Genomic DNA, 23,364 nt, shown 5'->3' with positions numbered 1-23,364 from the left:
TATTTACATTAATGTCAAAACAGTTCATTGGCTGTTCACATTGAGATACAACCACAACAAACTGCATCTACATGAGCCCCCTCGCCCCCATCGCACGCAAACACAACATCAACATCATCTCCTACGCCGACGACACCCAACTGATACTCTCCCTCACCAAAGACCCAGCCACCGCCAAAACCAACCTCCAGGAAGGAATGAAAAGACGTCGCAGAATGGATGAAACTCAGTCGCCTGAAGTTGAACTCAGACGAGACGGAGGTCCTCATCCTCGGACAATCCCCTGGGACGACTCCTGGTGGCCTACAGCGCTGGGTGCCGCACCAAAACCCACGGACCACGCACGCAACCTGGGATTCACCCTGGACTCCTCCCTCACAATGGCCAAGCAAGTCAACGCCATCTCGTCATCTTGCTTCAACACTCTGCGCATGCTCCGTGGATCCCCACCGAAACCAGAAAAAACGTCACCCAGGCCCTCGTCACCAGCCGACTCGACTACGGAAACGCCCTATACGCAGGAATCACAGCCAAACTTCAGAAACGACTCCAGCGCATACAGAACGCCTCCGCACGGCTCATCCTCGACATCCCCCGCCACAGCCACATATCCGCCCACCTGAGAAACCTGCACTGGCTCCCCGTCAGCAAGAGGATCACGTTCAGGCTCCTCACCCACGCACACAAAGCACTCCACGACAATGGCCACGAATACCTCAACAACCGCCTCTCGTTCTACACCCCCACCCGCCAGCAACGCTCTACTAGCCTCGCCCTCGCCACCCTCCCACGGATCCGGAGAGCCACCACCGGAGGAAGATCGTTCTCCTACCTGGCAGCCAAAACATGGAACTCCCTCCCCGCCCACCTACGACTGACAGAGGACCATCTCACCTTCAGGAAACACCTCAAGACCTGGCTCTTCGAGCAGTAGCGACACTCTCCCCCCTCTCCCCCAGCGCCTTGAGACCCTCACGGGTGAGTAGTGCGCTCTATAAATTTATTGATTGATTGATTGGACAAATAAAGGACTAATAGGATGGACTTAAGATACATTTTCGGCCATCTTGGAACGTGCAAATCATTGTTATTGTGCAGGTAAGTGCAGCTATATTACATCTTATAAATGTGCATGTATGTACATATATACATATTTACACAAAAATTCATAAGAAATGATTATGCCCTGTATGGGCTCAAGCTGTACATTAGTCCTTAATTGAGTTGTCATAGGCAAATTAAACAACCAAAATGCGACACGAGTCTGCACTGAATGGGCTGACTGACGCATTGCCTAAACATTCAATATTTACCTCCTGAAACATGAACTCAATACTATTGAACCAATTATACTCACTTTACATGAACTGTACAGACCACCAAAAAATTATACTTCAAAACTCAAAATCATGAAGGGAGACACAACACCCTAATGTCCGAAATAGTAAACTAATAAATATATATCTAGCACCCGGGATCGCAACCTCCCCGGGGCTAGTTTTTACAAACGTGGGTCGCAACGCGGCCCCCCGCAGCCCTGGGGACCACCACCTCCCCGGGGCTTTATTTAAAAATGTGTGAGGGGGCTCCAGCACTGACACAGCCCCTGGGACCAACACCTCCACGCGGCCTCCCTCCTAGAGCCGTTACTGGCCCTGCGGACCACCACTCCCCAGGGTTGCCTCCGGCAATGTCCCGGAGTGCCCAACCCCTGGGTCATTGCAGTTTGCTATGGGCTGGCGGGAGCATTGCTCCCACCATCCCACACAAACAAGTGTGCTCGCTTTGACCAGGCGAGAGCAATTTGCTCTCGCTTGGTCAGAGCGAGCACACTTTGCTTTTTACCTGCAGGGAGCTGCATCTTAGCAGCTCCCTGGAGGGTAAAAAGCAATGCTGGCTCCCCCAGGAGGTGGGAGTAAGCCAGGACCGCAGGGGCCTTCAGGATCCCTTCCCAAAGGATAAGGCCCAGGCTCAGGGGATGGGGTTTTCCGGGCCGAAAATGGCCCAGGAGGGGAGCTGCTCGGCCCCTCTCTCTTTAAAAAAAATTTTTTTTAAATGGCCGGGCCCTGGGGGATGGGGTTTCCATGGGCTGAAATCGCCCTGGAGAGGGGGGCCAGTGGCCCCCCTCCCTTACAATGAAATTAAATAATTTGAAAAAGAAATGGCCTGGCCCCGGGGAATGCCTCCTTTGAAATAATAATTTAAAAAATGTCCGGCCCTGGGCGATTGGGTCAACGGGGCCAAAATTGGCCTGGGGAGAATGGCAGCAGGGCTCCCCTCCCTTTAATAAAAACATTACAAATAAAGGCCTAGCCCCGGGGATGGGGACCTGGGGCTGAAATCGACCTTGATAGGGGGGCAGCGCGGCCCACTCCCTTTTAATTTTAATTTAAAATAAAATGTGTTGTTAATTATATGTAGTGCTTTTTTAGTATGATAGGCCACTTGTATGTCATATAAAACCCGCCTGGTCAGGGTGAATAGGTGAAGGCATTACGGAGTCAAACCTGTTGGGCATTGTCTTGGTATACATTTTCGCATCTACGTTAAGTAGTTAGATGGCATGGTAGGATTCACAAGGCTATGGGTTTTCCACGGCTTGAAAAACAGTTTCTCACTTCAGTCATGGGGGGGGGGGGGGTGCTATGAGAGTTTAGGACCTTGGTGAGTAGGGGTAGCAGGATAGACCAACATTCTCTGTAGAAGGATGGGGAAACTCATTTCACCCCAGGGCAGAGACCATTCTCAAGTATGTAATAGTTTTGAATAGCTCTTTGGATGTTAATGGTTGGGCTGAATCTTCTTGTGGTTAGGGAGTGATTGGATCTGGCGGTAAGGTAATTAAACAATAATTAATTTATATGTATTGCTTAATATAAATGTAGTTAATGATCCTGAAAAACATTGAAGATAACACAGGCTATTGTTTTCAGGTTCCCTTGTTTATCTTGTATCGTGTAGGGTGTTTTGGGCTTGTTTGTCTCAGTTTTGCAGCAAGCTTTCCGCCTGCCTTATTTCCTCCCTCATAGTATCACGGTTTAAAATAAGCCAGTTTGTTACACTTTATTTAATTTAATATAAAACCAACTTGTCTCTCTTAGGAAACATTTCTGCCATTTTTTTGGGAGAGTTCGTATTTTTTGTGTTGAATTTCTTTTTCTTTTAAGTCTTTTTCCATGTTTACTCTTATGTCCTCACCTATTTTCCTAAGGCTACTAACCTCTGCAATACAAGTGCCCGACACATCACCTTTAGTGCATCCCAGGTTACCGTAAGAGGCCTTCTCTTCTATCATTAAGAGCTAACCATTGTGTGTCTAGTTACCAGGGGTCTATCAATGATTTGCCTAGTCGCCATGCCATATCTTTTCTTGTCTTGCAAATACCCCAATCCATTATTGTACCTACTCATTTATCCAAGCTTAGAGAAGGAAACTTGAAATCCAGCATTTGACCGTGTGTGCCTGACTTTTGTGCATGTTCCCAACTTCACAACTTTAAAAAAATTAATTTCTACCTCTACTCACACAAGTTTTTATTATATATATTCCAAAGATGCCCACAATTGTGGGGGAAAAATCAGTATAACTGGACAAATGTCCACCACAATGTCACCACCCCAACATTAGGTAAGGCAATGCATACATATTCAATCGCACAAAAGGTGAGAAGTGGAAAGCTTGCAAATGGTCTACCCACTAGCAATTGCTCTGGGTAGCATTCCAATCCATAATTTTTCACCCATAGTGCTACTGCTTAACGCACATCATTGCGCACTCTGCTCCTCCTTGGAACAGTTCATCCCAAACTGCCACATAAGGCCACCTCTAGAAGGGATCACAAGGAACCTCAGACCAGTTTCGGCCTTGTTAATCCTCACCAGTGAGGTATACCCAGGATTCTACGGCTCACTGACCAAGGGACCCATCCTGGGTATATCCTTCACCACTTAGCCAGACCGATTGCCAGAGTTTAAGACTTATTGCAAGCATTCATCCCATCTTCTTTTGTGTGTTTGATGTAATGCCATGGGTAGTCAATGGTATGCCCAGATGGGGGTCCCGTGCTCACTGTGACACTATAATCAAGCTACACCTGACTGAAGAGCCCAAATCAGCGTGAAAACGGACTTGGGTTGCTTGTCTTCTGGTTCAGGGAGGACCTGGTATGGTAGTTTGGGATGGGCTGTTCCTGAGGTATTGTCGGGGTTTCTTGTCTTTAATTGATCAGCATTGTATTACTAATCTGTGAGTGGTTTCTCTTTTCACTCATGTTGCTTTTTTTCTTTTGTAGGCGTGTACCTGCTTGGAAAATATGCCCAAAAGAAAATTAGAGAAATACAAGAAAGAGAAGCAGCTGAATATATTGCACAGGCCCGGAGACAATACCATTTTGAGAGTAATCAGAGGACGTGCAACATGACCGGTAAGGGCTTAGAAGACGACTTCCGTTTAGTGATTTTCTTTTTTCTGGTTTCACCCGAACTGTGATATATATTTGACATAATTTCCTATCACATCCTTACACACCACATTGTTGGCTTCTGTTCCCGAAGAGGACCAGGTACTCGTAACTATAATGGGTGGATTGAGACTTTGATGAAAAGGACTGTATTGTTTTGCAGTTGGCCATGCGTGACTGCAGTTGTGCACTCTCGTCTATTAAGGAAGGAGTCTACTGCAGCTCTGTGGGTTGAGTGAGGCAGTATTTTTATTTGTTACTTCTAACGTACTCCTCAGAACACAGTTCTTTGCATTGCTGTAAATTGTGTCTATTTTAAATGCTTATTGTACAGCATTTATTCATAAGCTGGAGCATTTTTCATTTTAAATACAGTAGGGAACCCTGCAACATGTACAGTTCGATCAGCTCTTTTCTGTTAGCAAGCCACTATTGGTGCTTTTGCTAACCCTAATGCCGGATACTTACTGGTAAACTTCATTATCCTTAGCCTGTTCCAACCTCATCACAGTCATTACACATGAGGTGAATTCCCACCTCAGATATTGGAGAAAGCAGGAAGGTCCACAACTGCTCCAGCCTCCCTCAGCCATATAAGGCTTTGCTTCACTATTGCACTACCTCTAAATACCAAGCCTCTGAACAAAATCCCAGAATTTTGCGGCTTTGGGTGGCAAATTCCGCAGCACAAAAAGCAACATTTGCGACCCAAAATCTCCTAATACGGTGTCTTTTTGCGGTGGGCAAAGAATGTGCCGCCACCAAAATACTGAAGGCTTGTGCTCTGTCACTGATGGAGGCTTTGTAATGTCACAGTCTGTAACTTGGCACAGTCTCCAGCAGAGCAGAGCCTGGAACCGAAGGTTGTCTGATACCAAAGAGAACAGGTTACAATATGAAACATGCTCTTTTTGGCCTCAGACAACTTATGCGTGCAGGGCAGCAGGGGTGAAGGGGTTGAGGTGCCGGCAGAGAAGGTTGAAGGTAGGTTAAAAATAAAACAATAGGAGACCTGGGAGGTTAGGGGTTAGTCTGCAGGCGGCACACATACATGTGAGGCGGCAGGGTAATTGCTCAGGAGTGGGCTAGCTGCATTTCAAAGGCAGGCAGCAGAGGCATTGAACACCTATGCTGTCTGCTGGCTTGTTGCTCACCCTCTCTTTACTGGCTCAGTGGCAGCACAGAGCCACTAAAGAGGGTGAACGGCAGTTTTTTAAAACATATTTTGCGGGCACTTTTGTAAAAATTGCTGCATTTTTACAAAAGTGTCAATTTTGCTAAAATCGCTAAATTCTGGGGGTGTGTCTAAAGGCCGGAAGGACCAGTAGGGTTGGTGGGTGACAAGGACATAACGAACTAAGGATAAGGAAATTTTCCGGTAAGTATTCAGGCATTGTTTCCACATCTTGATATCAGAAACATGACAAAGACTTTCATACACATGCAATTAACAGCAGAAATAACCCATTTTAGATCTCTCCTAGGCAGTCATTGTCCTGTATCTTTGAGACATGCTGTGTTCATGAAATTAAATTAAATGGGTTTTTATAAAGTGCATGGCTACTCTGGAGCATCCCAGCGCTGAGCGGATAAACCAGAGGGAGCAGCCACTAGTTATGGGAAAAGCCAGGTTTTCAGATGCTTCCGAAAGATGGAGTGAGAAGGTTCCCTACGGAGGTGAAGTGGGAGGGAGTTCCAAAGCTTGGCGGCATTATATGAAAAAATCCTGCCTCCACTTCTAGCTCTCTTGATTCTGGGCACTTCTGCCAGATTGAGCGTGTCTGAGCAAAGGTTTCTGGAGGCTTTATACGGGCGGATCAGATCTTTAATGTTGGGAGGTCCGTTCCCTTCCAGGGACTTGTGGGGTACGCACAGGGCCTTGAAGTGTATTCTCTCCTGCACAGGGAGCCAGTGCAGGGAGCGCAAAGCAGGCTTCGCAGAGCAGCGATAGCTGGTGCCAGTAAGCAATTGTGCTGCCGCGTTCTGAACGATCCGAAGCCTAGCAACCACTGCAGTGGGGGCTCCCGGATAGAGGGCGTTGCCGTAGTCTATCCTTGATTGAATCAGAGCCTGTCAGTAGCTTTTTCGCTGGGAAAGGGAGTAAGGGCAAGACTTTGCGGAGCATTTTAAGCAGGCCGTAGCATGAAGTAACCGTCTTCCTAGCCTGGGTTTTAATGGAGACGTCTTGGTTGAGCCATGTGCCTAAGCTTTTTATTTCTGGCTTGAGACCGGGGCCGGACCCATGCAAACTGGCCAAAGGTCCTTGAGGCTAATACTTAAATGGTTACCGAGCATCATCAGCTCGGTTTTGTCGCCGTTGAGCTTGAGATAGGAAAGGCTCATCCATTTAGCCACTTCCTTCAGACAGGAGTGGAGGTCGGTGGGTGACTGACCAGCTTGATTCAGTGCTACGACTAGCTACGTGTCATCGGCATAAGACACTATATGGATTCCAAAAGGGCAGACAACGTCCACCAGTGGAGCCATATACACATTAAAAAGATTCGGACTCAGGGAGGAACCCTGAGGGACTCCACACTGCAAGGGTAGGGGATCCGAGGTTATATCATCTTCAAACACCTGAAAGCATCTTCCTTCCAAGAAGGACTGCAGCCAGGAGAGAGCTTGGCCAGAGACTCCTCTATCCACGAGACGGTGAGCTAGAATGTGATGGTTCACCGGGTCAAAGGCCACGCTCAGGTCAAGGAGCATGATCGCGGATGAGCCTCCTGAGTCAAGAATCTTTCTCGATTCTTTCACCACTGCTAACAGAGTGGTCTTGGTTCCTTGGCGTGGACGGAAGCCTGTTTGAGATGGATGGAGTAAGTCATGAGCCTCGAGAAAAGCAGAGAGTGAATGATTCATATGTTTTTCTGCGATTTTGCTCACTCCGGGAAGGATCGAGATAGGCCTGTAATTCCCTAGGTCATTAGGGCCCAAATGGGGTTTCTTTATGAAGGCTTTGACCATGGTTCTCTTCCACTCCAGGGCAGGGGGACCAAGCCTGAGGCGAAGGAAGCATTGATCACCCTGATGATGATATGGGGGGGGGGGGGGACAACCAAAGAGGATACCATTTTCAACACGTTAAGAGGTGCGGGATCAAGAGGCGATCTACTTTTCACCTAGGCTAAGATAGGCAGGAAGGAATCCAAGGTCAAAGGGGTAATGTTCTCCATGAGGGGCGTTCTCGGCTCGACTGGAGACTGTGCTGTTGGTAATGAAAGCATTGACCTTCGCGGGGAGAAACTTGAGAATGTTATGCACTTTGGGGAAAAAAGAATTGTGCAAGGTCCTTACACTGGCGTCCGGACGAGTCGGGAATTGTTGGTGGGTCAGGGACTTTGAGTAATTTTTTTGCAATCTGGAATGTTTCCCCAGGGGAGTTGACAGCAAGGGCAATCTTTTCCTGAAAGAATAGAGCTTGGGCTTTAGGTATGGACTTTAAGCTCTGTCCATTTTCCTGCACATCTTTTCAATTCGCTCCTGTTACTGTCCTTTGTAAATGGTGGTTTTTGATTTGTTAATATGCTTATTAGTCCCTCCTTTGTACTTTTTTTTTCTCATGTTGCAACCTCCTATGAGGACTACTCCTCTTACATGTGTTGTTACTCGGTATGTTATTAATTATACTTGTGAGGACTCTTTTTTTCAGCTGTCTAGCAGCGCTCCTGCTCAGCTGATGGCTGCCTTTTCTTTCTTCAGCCTGCTCACCTCTGAGCTTCAAAGTCAGCCGTTTTCATACTCTATTGCTTTCTCCCTGCTGATTCACATTCGAAGCCCACCCTCTGAGCACAAACGCAGCGTTTCCCCCCCTCTTTCTGTTTGCATCTTGTCCACGCTTGCACGCAGCTTCATTTTTTTACGCCACCACAAGAGCCAACCTGGGAGTTTCAAAGTTGGCTGCTGTCATGAAATATTACTTTCATCCTCCCTATTTGCGTGAGCCCTCCCCCCACACTCTGAGCTCAGACGCAGCGTTTCCCTCCCCCAAACCTTTCCATGTGCATCGAGTGAGGCACCATCCTTGTCATTTTGTCAAAGAGGGGGATCATTTAGGCCTTTTTTTACAGGCGAATCACTAGGGTATCATTTTTTCTTTATGGTTCTTAGAACGCTGCGGTGAATGCCAACTAGTACACTGCAAGCACACTTACTTTTTGGGGCACTTTAGAAGAGCCCCTTTTCTTTTGTAAGCTCACTGCTGAGACTTGCACTTTTCTGAACAGCATTGGTGTTGGGAGCTTCATACATTTTGCCCTTTGTGGCACACTTCATGCAAGCTCAGTACTCACTGCTGGGCTGGCCATCACTTTTGTCTTTTCTACTGATCACTGACTTCGGGGCTGTTGTGTTTTCTTCTCTGAACTCACTGCATGGATGCCCATTTTGTGCCAAACTACTGCAAGAGTGGTCACTGTTCCACTACTGGTTAGAGTGCCTTGCCCGCTCCTACTACCCTGTTGTGTGATGTCCTGGCTCACATATGAGTGATGCCATGAGTGGGAAAGGGTGATGCATGCTTTATTTATCATCCAGAATATAGTCATATAGTACACGCATTACTGCCTTCTCTCCAGTGCTCAAGTATGTGCTGGTCTCAACTGTTTAAAGACAACTGGCAGACATTCACTGCCCCCACACCCCCATCTGCTGCCATAGGTCTATGCATTACAGGTGAACAAATAGTGTAAATGTAAATGTATTGCAACTTATATAGCGCACGTATCACCCGAAGGCATCAAGGCGCTTGCTTAGGGAACCCGTCCTGGTATTCCCCTGTGAGATACCCCGGCAGGGTATCCACAAGGTGAAAGCCAGGCATCCCGCCGCGAGGGGCCGTAGTGGAGATTAAGCAAGCTATTGCCCAGAGTCGCAGAGTGTGACCCCGTGAGTCGAGTAGGCACCGGAGCGAGAATTGTCCAGTCCGTGGAATTTTTTGAGCCCGAGTCCCGCCGAGGCGGGGAATCGAACCCTGGTCCACGGCCGATCTCAGCTTCCGGGTCTGCCGCCTCTAACCACTGAGCCACGCTTCTCCACACAGTCTGCCTTCTGCCGGTGTTGTCTGACTTGGCGGGATGTGTGTGCCTAGTGGCCTTTGGTAACGCCTGCACTAACCCCTTCCCCAGACCCTAGATTTACCCAGCTGTCTCCTTGACCGATTATTTAACTACAATGGCCCGGTCCCATTTCTGTTCTACTGTCCTGTACATTGGGCTCCATCTCTGCCTCTCTTTTCCAGATGTGGTGATTTCTTTTGACCATAGCTCTACCTCTCCTTCTTGCAAGTTCTTTAGCCATGTGTCACCTCTATCCCCTCTCAATAGTCTATTTTCTTAGCAGAGCTCTTGATTACCTGAAGACACCATGGTGGTCTTCTCCTGGGGCACCTCTGTTTTCCTTAGCAATATGCCTTGGGTATGTTTTTCTCCTACAGATCTGTGACTATCCCTGCACTTCCAGTAATCCTCTTTCCTCTTCATCTGTTCCATTTCCATGTACCTCTGTTCCCCTGTCTTCTCCTTGTGGTTTCTCTTTTCCTGCTTCCATGTCACACCTTGCTTCTGAATCTCAGCTGTCCAATCCTTGCAGCAAGAAAATAGACAGTTTTGGTCTTTGTTCCTATTGCAGATATCTGTATTTATCTTGCAAGCGTACACGTTCGTATCACAGCCTCCGGTGGAGCAACGGGCTACATTTAAATCAAGCTGCCTTGCTTTCAAGGCACTGTATTGCAAGAGCCCTAAGTTCGTCAGTGACATGGTCACGAAGCATGCACCCAGACGCAACTTTCGCTCCTCCCACCTACACCTACTGTCCACCCCAGCCTTCAAACTCAACAGACAGGGAGGTTGCAGGTTCTCCTACTTAGCCCCCAAAGTTTGGAATTCACTTCCACTGTCAATCAGGAGCTGTGACAATCTACTGTGCTTCCGAAAGGCCTTGAAAGCCTGGCTATTTAAACAAGCTTACTAACAACCTGTACGCAACACAATCAAACAGCATTCAGCGCCATGAAACCTTTGGTGACCGTGCGCTTTATAAGCTTCTGATAACATAACATAACATGACATGTAATCTTAATTCTTTTTAGGTCTCGCCTACCCTGTGCTTGCGGTGTCTCTTCAAGGCATGCTGTATTCAGGATATGTGCAAAAGCAACAATTGATGGGCAGAATGCAGAATAATATCACACATTCACCCCAGTACAGAGATCTGAGCCTAAAGCCATAGTTTTTGTGCTCACCATGCCATTCCAGTTTGAACCCAGCCATATGCAAATCAGTCTTGGCCCTGTGCCCAATGGGAACAGTCCAGCCTGAACTGCCAGGACAGGTCCTCCATGGACTGGAAACAAGCAGGTCCCCCCTGAACTGCAGGAAACAAGCATCCTAGGACCGGTTTTGGGGTTTCACCCCTCATCAGTCAGGATAGCTTGACCCCAGTGGCATGGAGAGCACGGGACCCAAGTCTGGGCATACCCGTCTCACTCTGGGTGACAAATGTAAAAACAATTGATGGACAGGATGGAGAACAATGTCGACATACCTCGATGTCGAAATACCCCGAAATCTATCCCAGACACATGGGCAACATCTGTTATAGTGCCCATTTTCAAAAATGGAGATAGGGGGGATCCGGGGTGCTACCGACCAATCTCTCTAATAGACTCTGCCTTTAAGATCTTGGGCAGAGTACTATTAACTAAACTGAGAGCAAACCTGGAGCTCTGTGGGGGTCTCGCAGAGATGCAATATGGCTTTAGGGAGAAACGGGGCACCCTGGAGCAATGCTCAAACTTACACCTCCTAATCTCCAAGTACACGGTGGCCGGGGAGGGGTCAGTTTATCTGGCTTTTATGGACCTCTCCTCGGCCTTCGACCTGGTAAATAGGTCCAAGCTTTGGTCCCTACTCTGTGAGCTTGGTATCGAGGATTCTTTGGTGGCACTCATAGCAAGCTTACACCAGGGGCTCTCTGCGAAGGTCCGGGTTTCTAGGGAGGGGCGATGCTCAGACAGCTTCAGGTCAAAGAAAGGGGTGCGCCAAGGTTGCATCTTGGCCCCCCTCCTATTTACTATCTATATAAATGGCTTGGGGAAGTCCCTGGTAGCAGGTAACGCAGACGTCCCTCGGGTAGGTGGGAAGCAGGTCCCGGCTCTCCTATACGCGGATGACGCCGTTCTCATCGCCCGTACGGGCATTGGACTACAGACCCTTTTGGACCTATTTGGGTCTTTTATGGGAAACTTAGATCTAAAGATTAATGTAACTAAATCACACACAATGATTGTGGGCCCACAGAAAAGTAAATCGCATACAAAAACCTTTACTTGTAAGGGCAAGGTTCTCTCCAGGGTCCCTGTTTTCCCATATCTAGGGATCCTGTTTGATGAGAAAGGCACCTGGGCCCGCAGATCAAGGCCAAGAACATCTCTCTAGCACGGTCCACAGCAGCCCTAATGGCCTTCACGAAAAAACTAGGGGCCAAACCAATGGAAGCTGTGTCGAAAGTCTACAAAAGCAAGTGTGTTTCCATTGCTTCATATGGTTCAGCTCTTGGGGGTATGTTAACTTGGATAGTCTCCAGAGGGTAGAAAACAAGCTTATCAGACGAATTCTATCGGTCCCAAATTCTACACCCACCTACTCTATACACGAGGAAGTAGGCCTACCCTACATTATAGATGGACTGAAAATGGCTCCTTTACTTTTTTGGGCTAATATCTGGTTAAATACAGAGTTGTCTTTAAATCACAGTATTCTTAAAGATGTGATTGCAAGGGAGGGGGCAATGAAAATACTGTGGCTGAAATACATAAAGTCATCATTCGCTGCCCTTGGGAGACCCGATCTATACACAACACCTTCAAATATCAGGAGGGCAGATATTGTATGGATAAAGCAGGAATTCCAGGGGAGGGCCCGTCTAGAGAGAGAGGAGCTTGAAGTTAACAAACCATCAGTAAGAGCACATTTGGTCCTATCCTCTTCACCCACTATGGAACCATATTTGCAATTTGTAACTAAACCCTTGCACAGATTTTTATTAACCAGACTTAGAATGAACCTGATCCACTATTCACTAGGTCGTTTTCCTGTGTGGGAAAAACCAGAGCATGCACCACCTTGTGAGTGTGACCAGTTCTCCAACCAGGACACCCTTCATTTTATGTTCTTTTGTGGGTTATATAATACGGAGAGGGGAAAATATCTAATACCTCTTTTAAAAACTATGGGCTTTATACAAGTGAGACCAGCTTTACTTTTCCTTCAACTGTTACCAAATGCACATGTCACTTTTTGTGTTGCAAGTTTCCTTACAGCCGCTTATAGAGGAAGAAACAAAAGAATCCCTAGAACTGTATTGTTTTAAACTAAAATTGCACTAACATATTAATTTTTAATCTAATTTTAAATACTTTATGGCGTTTTAATATTTGACTTTTTTAAGATGTGTAAATAAATGTATTGTGGGTGCTTTCAAAATATTCTCAATGTATGCATTACCTTTGCCTTTTATGATTTTAACAAAAATCGAATAAAGTGTATTTTGACTGACTATCCCAGGATGCTTGTTTCCGGTCCAGGGCAGACCTGGTTCGGCAGTTCGATCTGGACTGTTCCCATGAGGCACAGCGTCAAGACTGATTTGCATATGGCTGGGTCCAAACTGGGGTGGCGTAATGGGCAAAAGATTGATGGATTTAACCCAGATCTCTTGACTGGGGTAAATGTTTGAATCATTCAGCATTCCGTCCATCATTTGTTGCCGTTAAAGTATTTAGGATATGGGCATTAAGCGCCGCCTAAGTTCCGAACTGCCATATATTTTATTGGCTCTTGTCAGTGTCTTTTAGAAATCTTTGTATTACATTGGTTTATTGTTTAGTAGTCCCTCTTTAGTACCTCCCTCACTTCTGTTGTTACCTCCTATAAGGACACCCCCTCTTACATGTGTTGTCACTTTTCTCAGTGCCACCTGGCTTATGGGGCCGCTGACCTCCCTCATATGGGCTATGACCTGATAAGTGCAGAAGACATCTACTCAAGCCTTACTTCAGAGATGCAGTCGCCAGGATCTCCAACTGGACTTCTCTCCCTCCAGGGCTGTCCTTATTCTTACAGGGCACACTCGTCTTGGCAAGCAGCTGAGAGGCAGGCCGGCCTTTGCCTCCAGTCCTAGTCATAGGCAGAAGTCTTGCAGAGCTGCTTCTCGCACAGCCCAACTGACTGCTTGACAGCTGACAATTTTGAGGGACTCAAGTTCACATTCTTATAGTCCATTTCCAGATACCAAATGTGATTTAGGGTCTGAGTTGTTAAAGGTTGTGTTATGGATATCAGCTTCCTTTTGAAGTGCCCTCTCCTCTGCCCTTCCTCCAGAAAACAATATGTCACAGCATGAGCGACTCCAAATCTGATAGCCCAGCAACAACTAAGCCTGTGGGAGTGACTAGAGGTTCACACCATGATGTCAGCCACAGTGATGTGTATCATAAGGTTACCCCAGGACTTCAGCCTGACACTGTGATTTTCTTATCAGCTGCATTTCCTTCCTGAGATGTATCAAGTCTCTTTTCCAGTGGCCTCTCTCTGAATCAAAGAGCACCCTTTAAAGTATTCTGCAGAGCCTTGCTCTTCCTTTTTCCAGTGTCTCACCCACCTCATAGAAATGCAGCAATCGACGAACTTTTGTGGCGGGATTCCTCTACCTCCTCATGCCCCTGCAGTCAGCCCTGGGCCTTCCAAACAGGTACCCAGAATCTTCCATGTATCATACCATTCACAGGCATGCATACACCCATGAAAAGCATATAACCTACACCCTCTACACAGCAATACATATTTCATGTATTGTGCCATTCACAGGCACACATACACCCACTACATGCATATAACTGACATGCACTGCCAAGCACTGCATTATTTAGGTATTGCACCAATCACAGGAACACATGTATGTACCACATCTGCCTACGCAGCATCAAATACCAGTCCGATGTAGACCAAGGGCAAGTTGAACTTAAAATGCAGCTGAACTTTAAATTAGTTAGCTTGTAGGCCTCACTTCAGTGACTCAAGTAAAAAGGCATGTTCATTTCTACTCGTCACTACATGGTATGCTGCCGCCACTGCACTCGTGCTGTTTAACTTCTGGTAAAAGCAATCGTCTTTCACCACTATGAGGGTAGCGCTTTGGGATCCTCGTTCTAGTCTAATTAGATCGCAGTCCGTGAGACAGAATTATGCCATGGCTGACACACGAGTCTTGTTTGCCAATGACAACAAAAATCAACACCTGGGATCCAAATACCATTGTAGTTGGGGGGACACAGGGTACACGTCCATCGCAATGCGGGAGTTTTTTCAGCCCCAAGAGAAGCTATAGGATCTACATCACCGATTGGTCCCTATGATTCAAGCATTCCTATACTCAGAACAAGACTGCTCAGTCTCCTATGATACAAAACATTTTTCACCCTCCCTCAATTCCTCTCACAAGCAATGATGTAACAAGCATACATGTGGCATATTGCTACATAGGTTCCAAATTCTCATCATCGTTTCAGCAATTGGTTATGACTTCGAACATCCACAATCATGTTCTTTGGAAATTCGACATCTAATCACTTCTTTTAATTTTTGTAGATTGAACAAGACGATCGTCAAAGACTATGCATTAGATTCTTTAAAGATATCCTAGTTACACTTTGTGTGCACTCTCTACCAGTAAATGGCAACAACTTTCCACGCTTGCCTCGCCAACTCGATGTCGACGATCGCGAATGAGGAAAAATCTCGCCTCGAGGTGGATTTTACTCGTTCTCGCTTGCCAACTTGATGGTGACGAACGTGAGTGAGGAAAAAAACTCCGCTCTGCTACTCGAAGTGGAGTTTTTCGTAACTCCTCGAGCTCCATGTAACGCTGAGTGCGGAAAACTCTGCAAACTCGCGGAGCAGAGTTCATCGCCCAGACTTAATAATCACCTGCAACAATAGGCCTTTTGCCACTCTAATGGACTATTATTTCTTATTTACTACCCGGGTCTCCCATTCGACTTTGAAATTTGGTTACTTCATATCACCATGCTGCTGGCTGTTCTTTAACACATTTTTGTATGTTTATCCTCTTACATGTACAATGTTCACTATTTACACCTTTACTTTGCTTCTCTGTACAGCGCTCTGATACCATGACACATCATTTTCCCACTATATCAAACTTTTCAAATAAAAGTAATTAAATAATATAAATGAGCAACAGAACACGCGTGCATTGCTTCAGCAATAGAGAGATACAACATTCTAGACTTTCTTCCAAGCACAGCACTTGTGATGGCCAACTGTTGATACCTGGCTATGTTCAGAAACATCTAAAAGCCTCCCTCCTACTTCTCTACATGAATCAAGTTTCATCTCTCCTCTGCTTCCTTAGTGTTTATTTTGTGAATTAATGTTTTACTCACCATGTTAGCTTGCATGTTAAATTTGTAATGCTTACTTTTCCAGAATATTAAAGGAATGTAGCTCACTTCTTTTCTAGAGGTGCCGTATTTTCCGTGTGCAGAAAAAGTAAAAGTTAAAAAGCGTAAATGCAGGTCTCCTTCTCCCACCCTGGCACATCCCAGTGGATTCGTAACACCATGCAAAAGTATGCGTTGAGGGGCACTAGCGTGTGTGGAAATCTAAAAAGTGCACAGAATTCCAATGTTACTGGCAGATACTTTGTAGATTCCCAAAGTCTGGATCTGTGCAAGTTGTACACATAAATCATGAATGCATAGGATTCCAACTTCCAATATTGTATTGTAAATAATGCCAAAGGATGATTGATGCAGGTGTAGCATATGAATGCGTTACTCAGTCTAAACCTAATTTTGAAAATGTATACTCTCTTTCTTTCTTTGACAGTGTTATCGATGCTTCCTACTCTGAGAGATACCCTTATGCTGCAGCTGAATTCAGAGAGCCTAACATCACTGCTAAAAAAGAGGTGAATGGTTCGGTTAGTCTTATTTGTTTGGAAAATGCAATGGGGAGTTAGCTTCAGTTGGTGCAGCATGAAACCGTTATGTTGCAAGGCTTTTCTCCCCTTTGTTTTAGGCCATACTTTGTTTTTTGTAAACATACATTCGGCCCAATTCTCAAAGGGCAGATACAAACTCTGAAATTAGGTGGTGTTGGTTAATCCTATGTCTAGTGTAAATGTCGAACCATGTTAGGGTTTTTAAAGAATTCCTGGAAATCTACAGATGAAGATCTCCTTTCCAAAATGTATTCATGTGGATATTCAATTTTCTCCACCGGCTTAAAACGTGGACATGTTTGCTTCATTTTCCCCACCTGGAAATGCACCTTCCCCTGCCTTTCACAGGAGTACATTTTTGTGAGGTTTAGGATAGGAAAATACCCTTGGAATGCTTATGCCAACACACAAGTGTCTGGATGGTTACTGTTTTTGACATCACCCCTTCCCCTGTACATCCCCCCTATCACACCATACTACATTTGCACACTTGATGGATTTTCCACTGCTCGACGTGAAATTTCCACATATCCTGACCTGAAGTTTACTAACATAATTGTTGATTTTTTCCACCTACCTCCCAATTAGGTACACAAAAAATGTTTGCGGATCAGCCCTTTTTTCTTGTTTTAATTTTCCTCGAAACCTGAAGTTATGTATCTGAAAATGTTATTAAATGTAAGGCTGTGGACTAACTTTGGTTGGGTAACCATGGGAGAAAAGAGCTGAAGGGTAATACATTCAGTTGTTTGCCCAGCTATAGGAAATCCAAAGAGTTTTCTTAGGTTTTGGGTTGAGAGGTGTCTATTTGAATTCTTTGAGGTGTAGAATGCAAATAATTTTTGTTTTCTTTCTTAAAGGCCTTCAAACAAGCTAGAGATATGGGAGGATTTAAAAATAATAAGTAAGTGAGAGTTCAGTAATCCATCTACATTTTGTTAAGTAAAATGCATGCTTTTTATATTCATATATTCTGTTACATCTTTAGTTTATTTATATTCTCGAGTCGATGAACACCTTCCTGATTTACAACATGATTTGTGTCCTTAAAATCACACCAGGAAAACCATAACCGGTTTAACGTGCACTTCATATTTCATTTTTTTAAGCTGCGAATATTTCATCCCTTTTTTCGTTTTAGTAAAAAAAGGTCTTCTCACTCCAATTCTTTACAACATGCACAACCAGTGAAAACGAACCCGATGCTACTCTGCCAAACAGCGTTTCTGTGTTTGAGATTGTACTAACAAGAAGGAGAATATATTTGATATTTCTAAGCAGCAATTAACACCCAGTGGCACATGTACATAATTTGTTTCCACTGCATCAGTGGTATATTTTCTCTCCTGTTACGGAGGTAGGTGGGACAGTGTCTGAGGCTGTACATGTCTTTCTGGAGTGGATGGTAGCGCTCTGGACTCTCCAGTCCGGTGTGATTTGGCGAATTAGGTGGCTGTCTGCACAGCTGTCCATCAGTGGGTCATTCTCCCCTTCAGCCATATGACTGTGGACGGGTAATACAATGTCAACATTGATGTAGATACTGCGTTCTTCAGTTCTAATCAAGCCTCTGTAGACAAGGTTTTGTTGGTGATTTTTGCTTTGGCCTACTTCCACAGCCCACACCTTGCTGTTGATTGTTGCATGATGGGAAAAAGATTTGTATGAGGCATGTGAGCAGTAGATCACATGCTTTATATACTCCTGCCATCTAGTGTTGGGTCCGGATGTTTGCAAGTTGTTTTTGTTCAAAAAAGTCTTTCCAGTCACAAGGTAGGTGATTCCTCCTTTCGGTGATAGTGCGCATGGGCATTGACTCCTTTGTTAGATTGTTTTTTCCACCAACCGGTTTGGACGGGTATTGTTGCGCTCTGCTTTGGGATCGATCCTCGGGTCCCCCCTCGGTGCGTACTTCTCTCTATCTCGACGGTATTGTTCTCGAACGCGCTTCTCTCTCGGCGGTTCATATAAAAACTCAACACTTCGACATTTCGGTCCGAAGATTTGCTGGCGGCCTTCTGGCCTACCTGCATCCGTTCGGCCCTTCGTCGATGGAACGGACCCCATTTAATGTTGGTTGTCTGTGCCAAGCAAAATATCCATGCACAGACTCATCAGGTGTGTAATTTGTGCTTGTTCCCCGAGTACAAGGAGCAAGACTGCGTCGCATGTTGATCCTTCAGATCAAGGAAAACTCTCCGTGATCGCCTGGCTTGACGTCGAGAGATGCATCGGTTGGATGTCACACCGGATCTTTTCGGCGAAGACTCCGAACAAGAAGATGTATCAGCGGCAGAGGAAGAGCTGGCTTCGTCTGCGTTTGACTCCGGTTCAGAATTGCAGATTGACCTCGAGGACAATGATGTGCCGCAGAGGCAAGGGGACGTGAGTACTGAAGACACCTTATCCCCCCCTCCCATCGTCCCTAAAAAATCGAAGGCTTCGGCACCACCTCCGCCTCAAGGGGAAAGTCAGCACCGAGAAGAGGTTTCCCAGGCTCTGCCTTCGGGCTCGGCACCAAAACACTCTAAAAAGCCTTCCGGCTCGGGACCGAGTCAGCCAAAGCCTACTTCCGAGCCAAAAACTTCGAGCTCCAAATTCAAGATCCGTTCCAAACCAAAAACTTCAGATCCGAAATCTTCGACACCGAAACCCTTGGAGTCGAAACCTTCAGCACCAAAAGGACTTTCCGGCTTGGCTCTGAAAACTTTGATGCCGAAAATCAAAGTCTTGCCTGAAACACAACCGGATCCAAATAAAGACACTGTACCCATTAAATTGGATCCCAGACAGAAGAAACTGTATATTCATCCAGACACAGGACACATTCATGCTGAATCACCATCCAAGCACAAGCTTCCCGATGATGATGACCCATACAAAACTCCTTGTCCACACATTTTCATCTCCTTTTCCTATGATGATGACCCATACAAAACTCCTTTTTTTCATCTCCTCCTCCCTCTTCACCACATCTTGATCCATTAGATATTACACCTAGTCTGTTTCCTCCACCTCAACTTGACACAGGTGACACTGACGAAGATGAGGCACAACTACCAGATCCTTGGACAGATTACACCACTGATCCTCCACAAGATACAGACCCAGATCTTTATCCTGCCAGGCCATCTCCACCGACGATAACCTGTCATGCCAACTGCCTATTGCCAGGAAGGCAGAATACCATGGGGTGGAGCTACATAAAGAGTCTTTAGATGAAGATTTTCTCTTCGACACTCTAGGAACACATCAATCTAATCAAACACTCCCTATGCTCAAGGGTATGTTAAGACACAGGACGATATTTTTATAGACCCTGTCAGTGCTAGAATTCTTACTCCTAGAGTAGACAAAAAATATAAACCTTCCCCCACAGATCCCATTTTTATTAAGTTACCACTTGACTCTTTAGTGGTATCAAATGCCAGAAAGAGAGCTAATCCTCAAGCATCTGGGGATGCCCCTCCCCCAAATAAAGAGTCAAAGCTTATTGATGCTTCGGGCAAACGCGTAGCGGCGCCAGCAGCTAATCAATGGCGTATTGCTAATACGCAGGGTCTACTGGCAAGGTATGATAGAGCCCACTGGGACGAAATTTAACAATTGCTTCAGCTTCTCCCAGAGGAACATAGGGGAAAAGCTCAGGACTTAGTTCAAGAAGGGCGGGAAATTAATTTCTAATGCATCTATCAGATGCGCTCTAGACGCAGCTGACACCTCAACTAGAGAAGTAAATACCAGCATCTTACTGAGACGTCATGCTTGGCCACGGATTTCAGGATTCAAGCCTGACGTCCAGCAATACATACTAAATATACCTTTTGATAAAAAACACCTTTTGGACCTTGAAGTCGATCCAGCACTGGAAAAAAGGAAAAAGGACATTGACTTGGCAAAATCGATGGGAGTGCTTCAGTCTCCCTCAAATAGAGATTCCTTTCGGCGCTCCTTTTATAGGGGCAGATCCAAGTCTGCAGGCACTGTCAAGAACACTTCCTCATTCAAAGGCAATTCCCAATCCTCCTTTACAGGAGGATTTTTCAGAGGGAGTTATAGGGGAAACAGTCCTAGAGGCAGAGGTAAAAACACGACACCTCGCACTTCCCCTTCTTCAAGCAAACAGTGACTTTCCAACACTTCCCGACGACTATTCCACACCTGTTGGCAGAAGACTTCAAAACTTTGTCCCAATTTGGAACTCATTAACACCTGACAAATGGGTGCTTGTAATTATTCAACATGGTGTGACAATCCACTAACCCCATCGACAACAAAACATGAATCAGACCCCGACAATTTACCCCCTTACCTGTATCCCTGGCCTCGTCTCCATTTTCAGAGCATGCCTGTGGAAAGGAGCAGGGACTATCCCTTTAAGGAAAGCACGCTTGGGGTCGCACTTCCTGGTCATGTGACCAGGTCAGCTGATTTTCCGCCCACCCCCCCCCCCCCCCCACCCCACGGAGAACTCTGAAGGAAGTCCGGGGCATAGCCTTCTCACAGGAGATATTTATTTTATTTTATTTATGTTCTATGATTGACCTTTCGCTGGGACCTCGCCCTACAAGCCGAAAGGGAAAAGGAGGATACACAAAGGCGAACACACTACCCTCTGACGTAAGAGGGAAGAGAAGACGAAGCCTGTTCCCCTCTGACCCAAACGGAACCTTCTGCCCCCCCTCCTTTTAAAGACAGTGAAAGGACAAACCAACCTGACTGTATACTGTTCCCTGATAAAGAAGTCTGAAAACTGAGATAAGTGTCCCTGTGCGCTTCTCCACCACGCCACACGTGTTGTTAGAAGTGGCATTTTAATGCCCCACAAGGAGAACAGCTATGGAGAACTTAATACAGCAGCTCATACATAGCCAGGAGTAGCTGGAGTGGACAGTAGAAAAACAGATGTCTGCTGCCCAAGCCAACAGGGAGTTGTTTAGGGAGACGATGCTAAATCAGGCGGAGAACATGCAGAAGGTAGCTGATGATAGACTGCAGTTGTTTACTTAACTATAAGCCCGTGCTGGGATGGGCCCCAATGTCTCCTTGCATAAGTACCTACCTGGAAAAGATCCTGATGCATTCCTGTGAATTTCGAGAGGGCGGCCAGGGCATCGGGATGGCCAGAGGCCAAGTGCCCCTTTTTTTGGCACCCCTCCTCACTGGGAAAGCACAAGCTGCCTGTCAGGTAGCCTATGCCAATGGTAACACTCCATACAGTGAAATACGGTGCATCATATTAGACCACTTAGGCCTGGATTTAGAGGCCTATATAGTGCGGTTCAGAAAGAAACGGGGTACTCCCGCAGAGAATCCAAAGACCTTTTTTTAAGCTCAAAATAGCAGGGGACAAGTGGTTGAAACCACAAACTAATACCAAAGAAGAGATCATGTCTCCGATCTATCTTGAACAGTTCTCAGAAGCACTACCTTGTCCCATTCAAAGGTGGCTCAAACAGCACAACCACCTAATGGTGGACCAAGCTGTAGAAATGGCCATTTCTTTTTTTAGGGCCCAACCCCGTTCCTTACCAAAATGGACTCTGAGAAGTCAATTTTTACCTCCCGGTCCCTCAGGGAAAATCGAGAGGAAAATCCCAAGACCCCTCCCGGAACCCACAAAATCCCATCCGCATTCGCTCTGAACCTGCCCCCAACAAGGGTCCTCAATGTTTCGAGTGTGGTGATTGGGGCCACATCGTCAAAATGTCCCGGCAAGAAACCCCAGGACGAACCCATGGATGTTAGCTGCATACCACGCTCGATTCTCTATACTGAGAAAATGGACCCAGCTTTTACGTAAGTGTGCTTGTGAAGGGTATGACTGTAAGGCCCTTATTAGATTCAGGCTGTCACCAGTCCATTATACTCCAGTCCCTCGTGGAGCCATACACCCCCATGACAGGAGATAATGTTCCCATTAGGTGCGTCCATGGAGACATCTTCAGTTATGCCTTAGTGCAGCTCCCTATTTCTTTACCAAATGGCTATCTTGTACAAGCCAAGCTAGGGGTCTTGCCCTTTCTTCTTGAACATCTGATCCTGGGGCAGGACAATCCAGCGTTTCTGGCTTTGTTGAGGGATAACATACAACCTTCAGATTCTCAAAGCCCAGTCCAGCCGGCACTCCTCACTCAAGCCCCGTGGCTTTCCGACAGGAGTTTCAGGTACAGCCAAGCCCAGGACCCCCACCCTTCAACCTGCTTGGGAACATGCCTGCCAGACCGCAAACACCCCAGACCCCAGTTTCCCCTTTTTCCGGATAGAAAAAGGTCTCCTATATCGGGTTAAATCTACTGGGGATTTCCCGCAGTTGGTAGTCCCACAAGATTTTTGGGAACAAGTCTTATTCTATGCACACTCACACTTGTTGGCAGGACACAGGGGGGCACAAAAGACCATACAGATATTGCTGCAACACTTTTATTGGCCAGGTATCTTTTCGCACGTCACCAGGTTCTGTCATGAGTGCGAGGTTTGCCAAAAGAAAAATCCATACAAACCGCCAGCCGTTCCCCCTCCAACCACTTCCAATTGTCGGTCAGCCTTTCGAACGGTTGGGCATGAATCTCATCGGTCCCCTGCCTCGCACACAAAAGGGTAACTTCTACGCCTTAGTTGTTGTGGACAATGCCACTTGGTATCCCAAAGCTTTCCCTTTGTGTGCTCCCACAACTCAAGCCATCAGTGATGAGTTGCTTGAACTGTTCTCTCGGGTTGGCTTCCCCCGTGAAATACTCACGGACCAGAGTTCCCCCTTCATTTCCAAATTGATGGCACAAATATGTAAATCACAAGACATATCCCATATAAAGATGTCAGTCTATTACCCCCAGACTGACTGGTTGTGTGAACACTACAACACTACCTTAAA

At 46.1% G+C, this 23,364-nt stretch overlaps 1 protein-coding gene across 1 annotated transcript in view; it reads left to right on the top strand.

The window, feature by feature from the left end:
- The window catches only part of PEX3 (peroxisomal biogenesis factor 3), a 490,463-nt gene that overhangs the window by 193,509 nt on the left and 273,590 nt on the right, over positions 1–23,364 (top strand). The window contains exons 2-4 of the mRNA XM_078648999.1: positions 4,293–4,424; positions 16,376–16,457; positions 17,351–17,394. Coding sequence (XP_078505125.1) covers positions 4,293–4,424; positions 16,376–16,457; positions 17,351–17,394 — 258 coding nt within the window. The remainder of the gene's footprint in view (positions 1–4,292; positions 4,425–16,375; positions 16,458–17,350; positions 17,395–23,364) is intronic.

Source organism: Lissotriton helveticus, chromosome 6 (genome assembly GCF_964261635.1).
Source record: "Lissotriton helveticus chromosome 6, aLisHel1.1, whole genome shotgun sequence".
NCBI lineage: Eukaryota > Metazoa > Chordata > Amphibia > Caudata > Salamandridae > Lissotriton > Lissotriton helveticus.
Note: the sequence above shows the minus strand (reverse complement) of the source record. Positions and strands in the feature narration are given on the sequence as shown.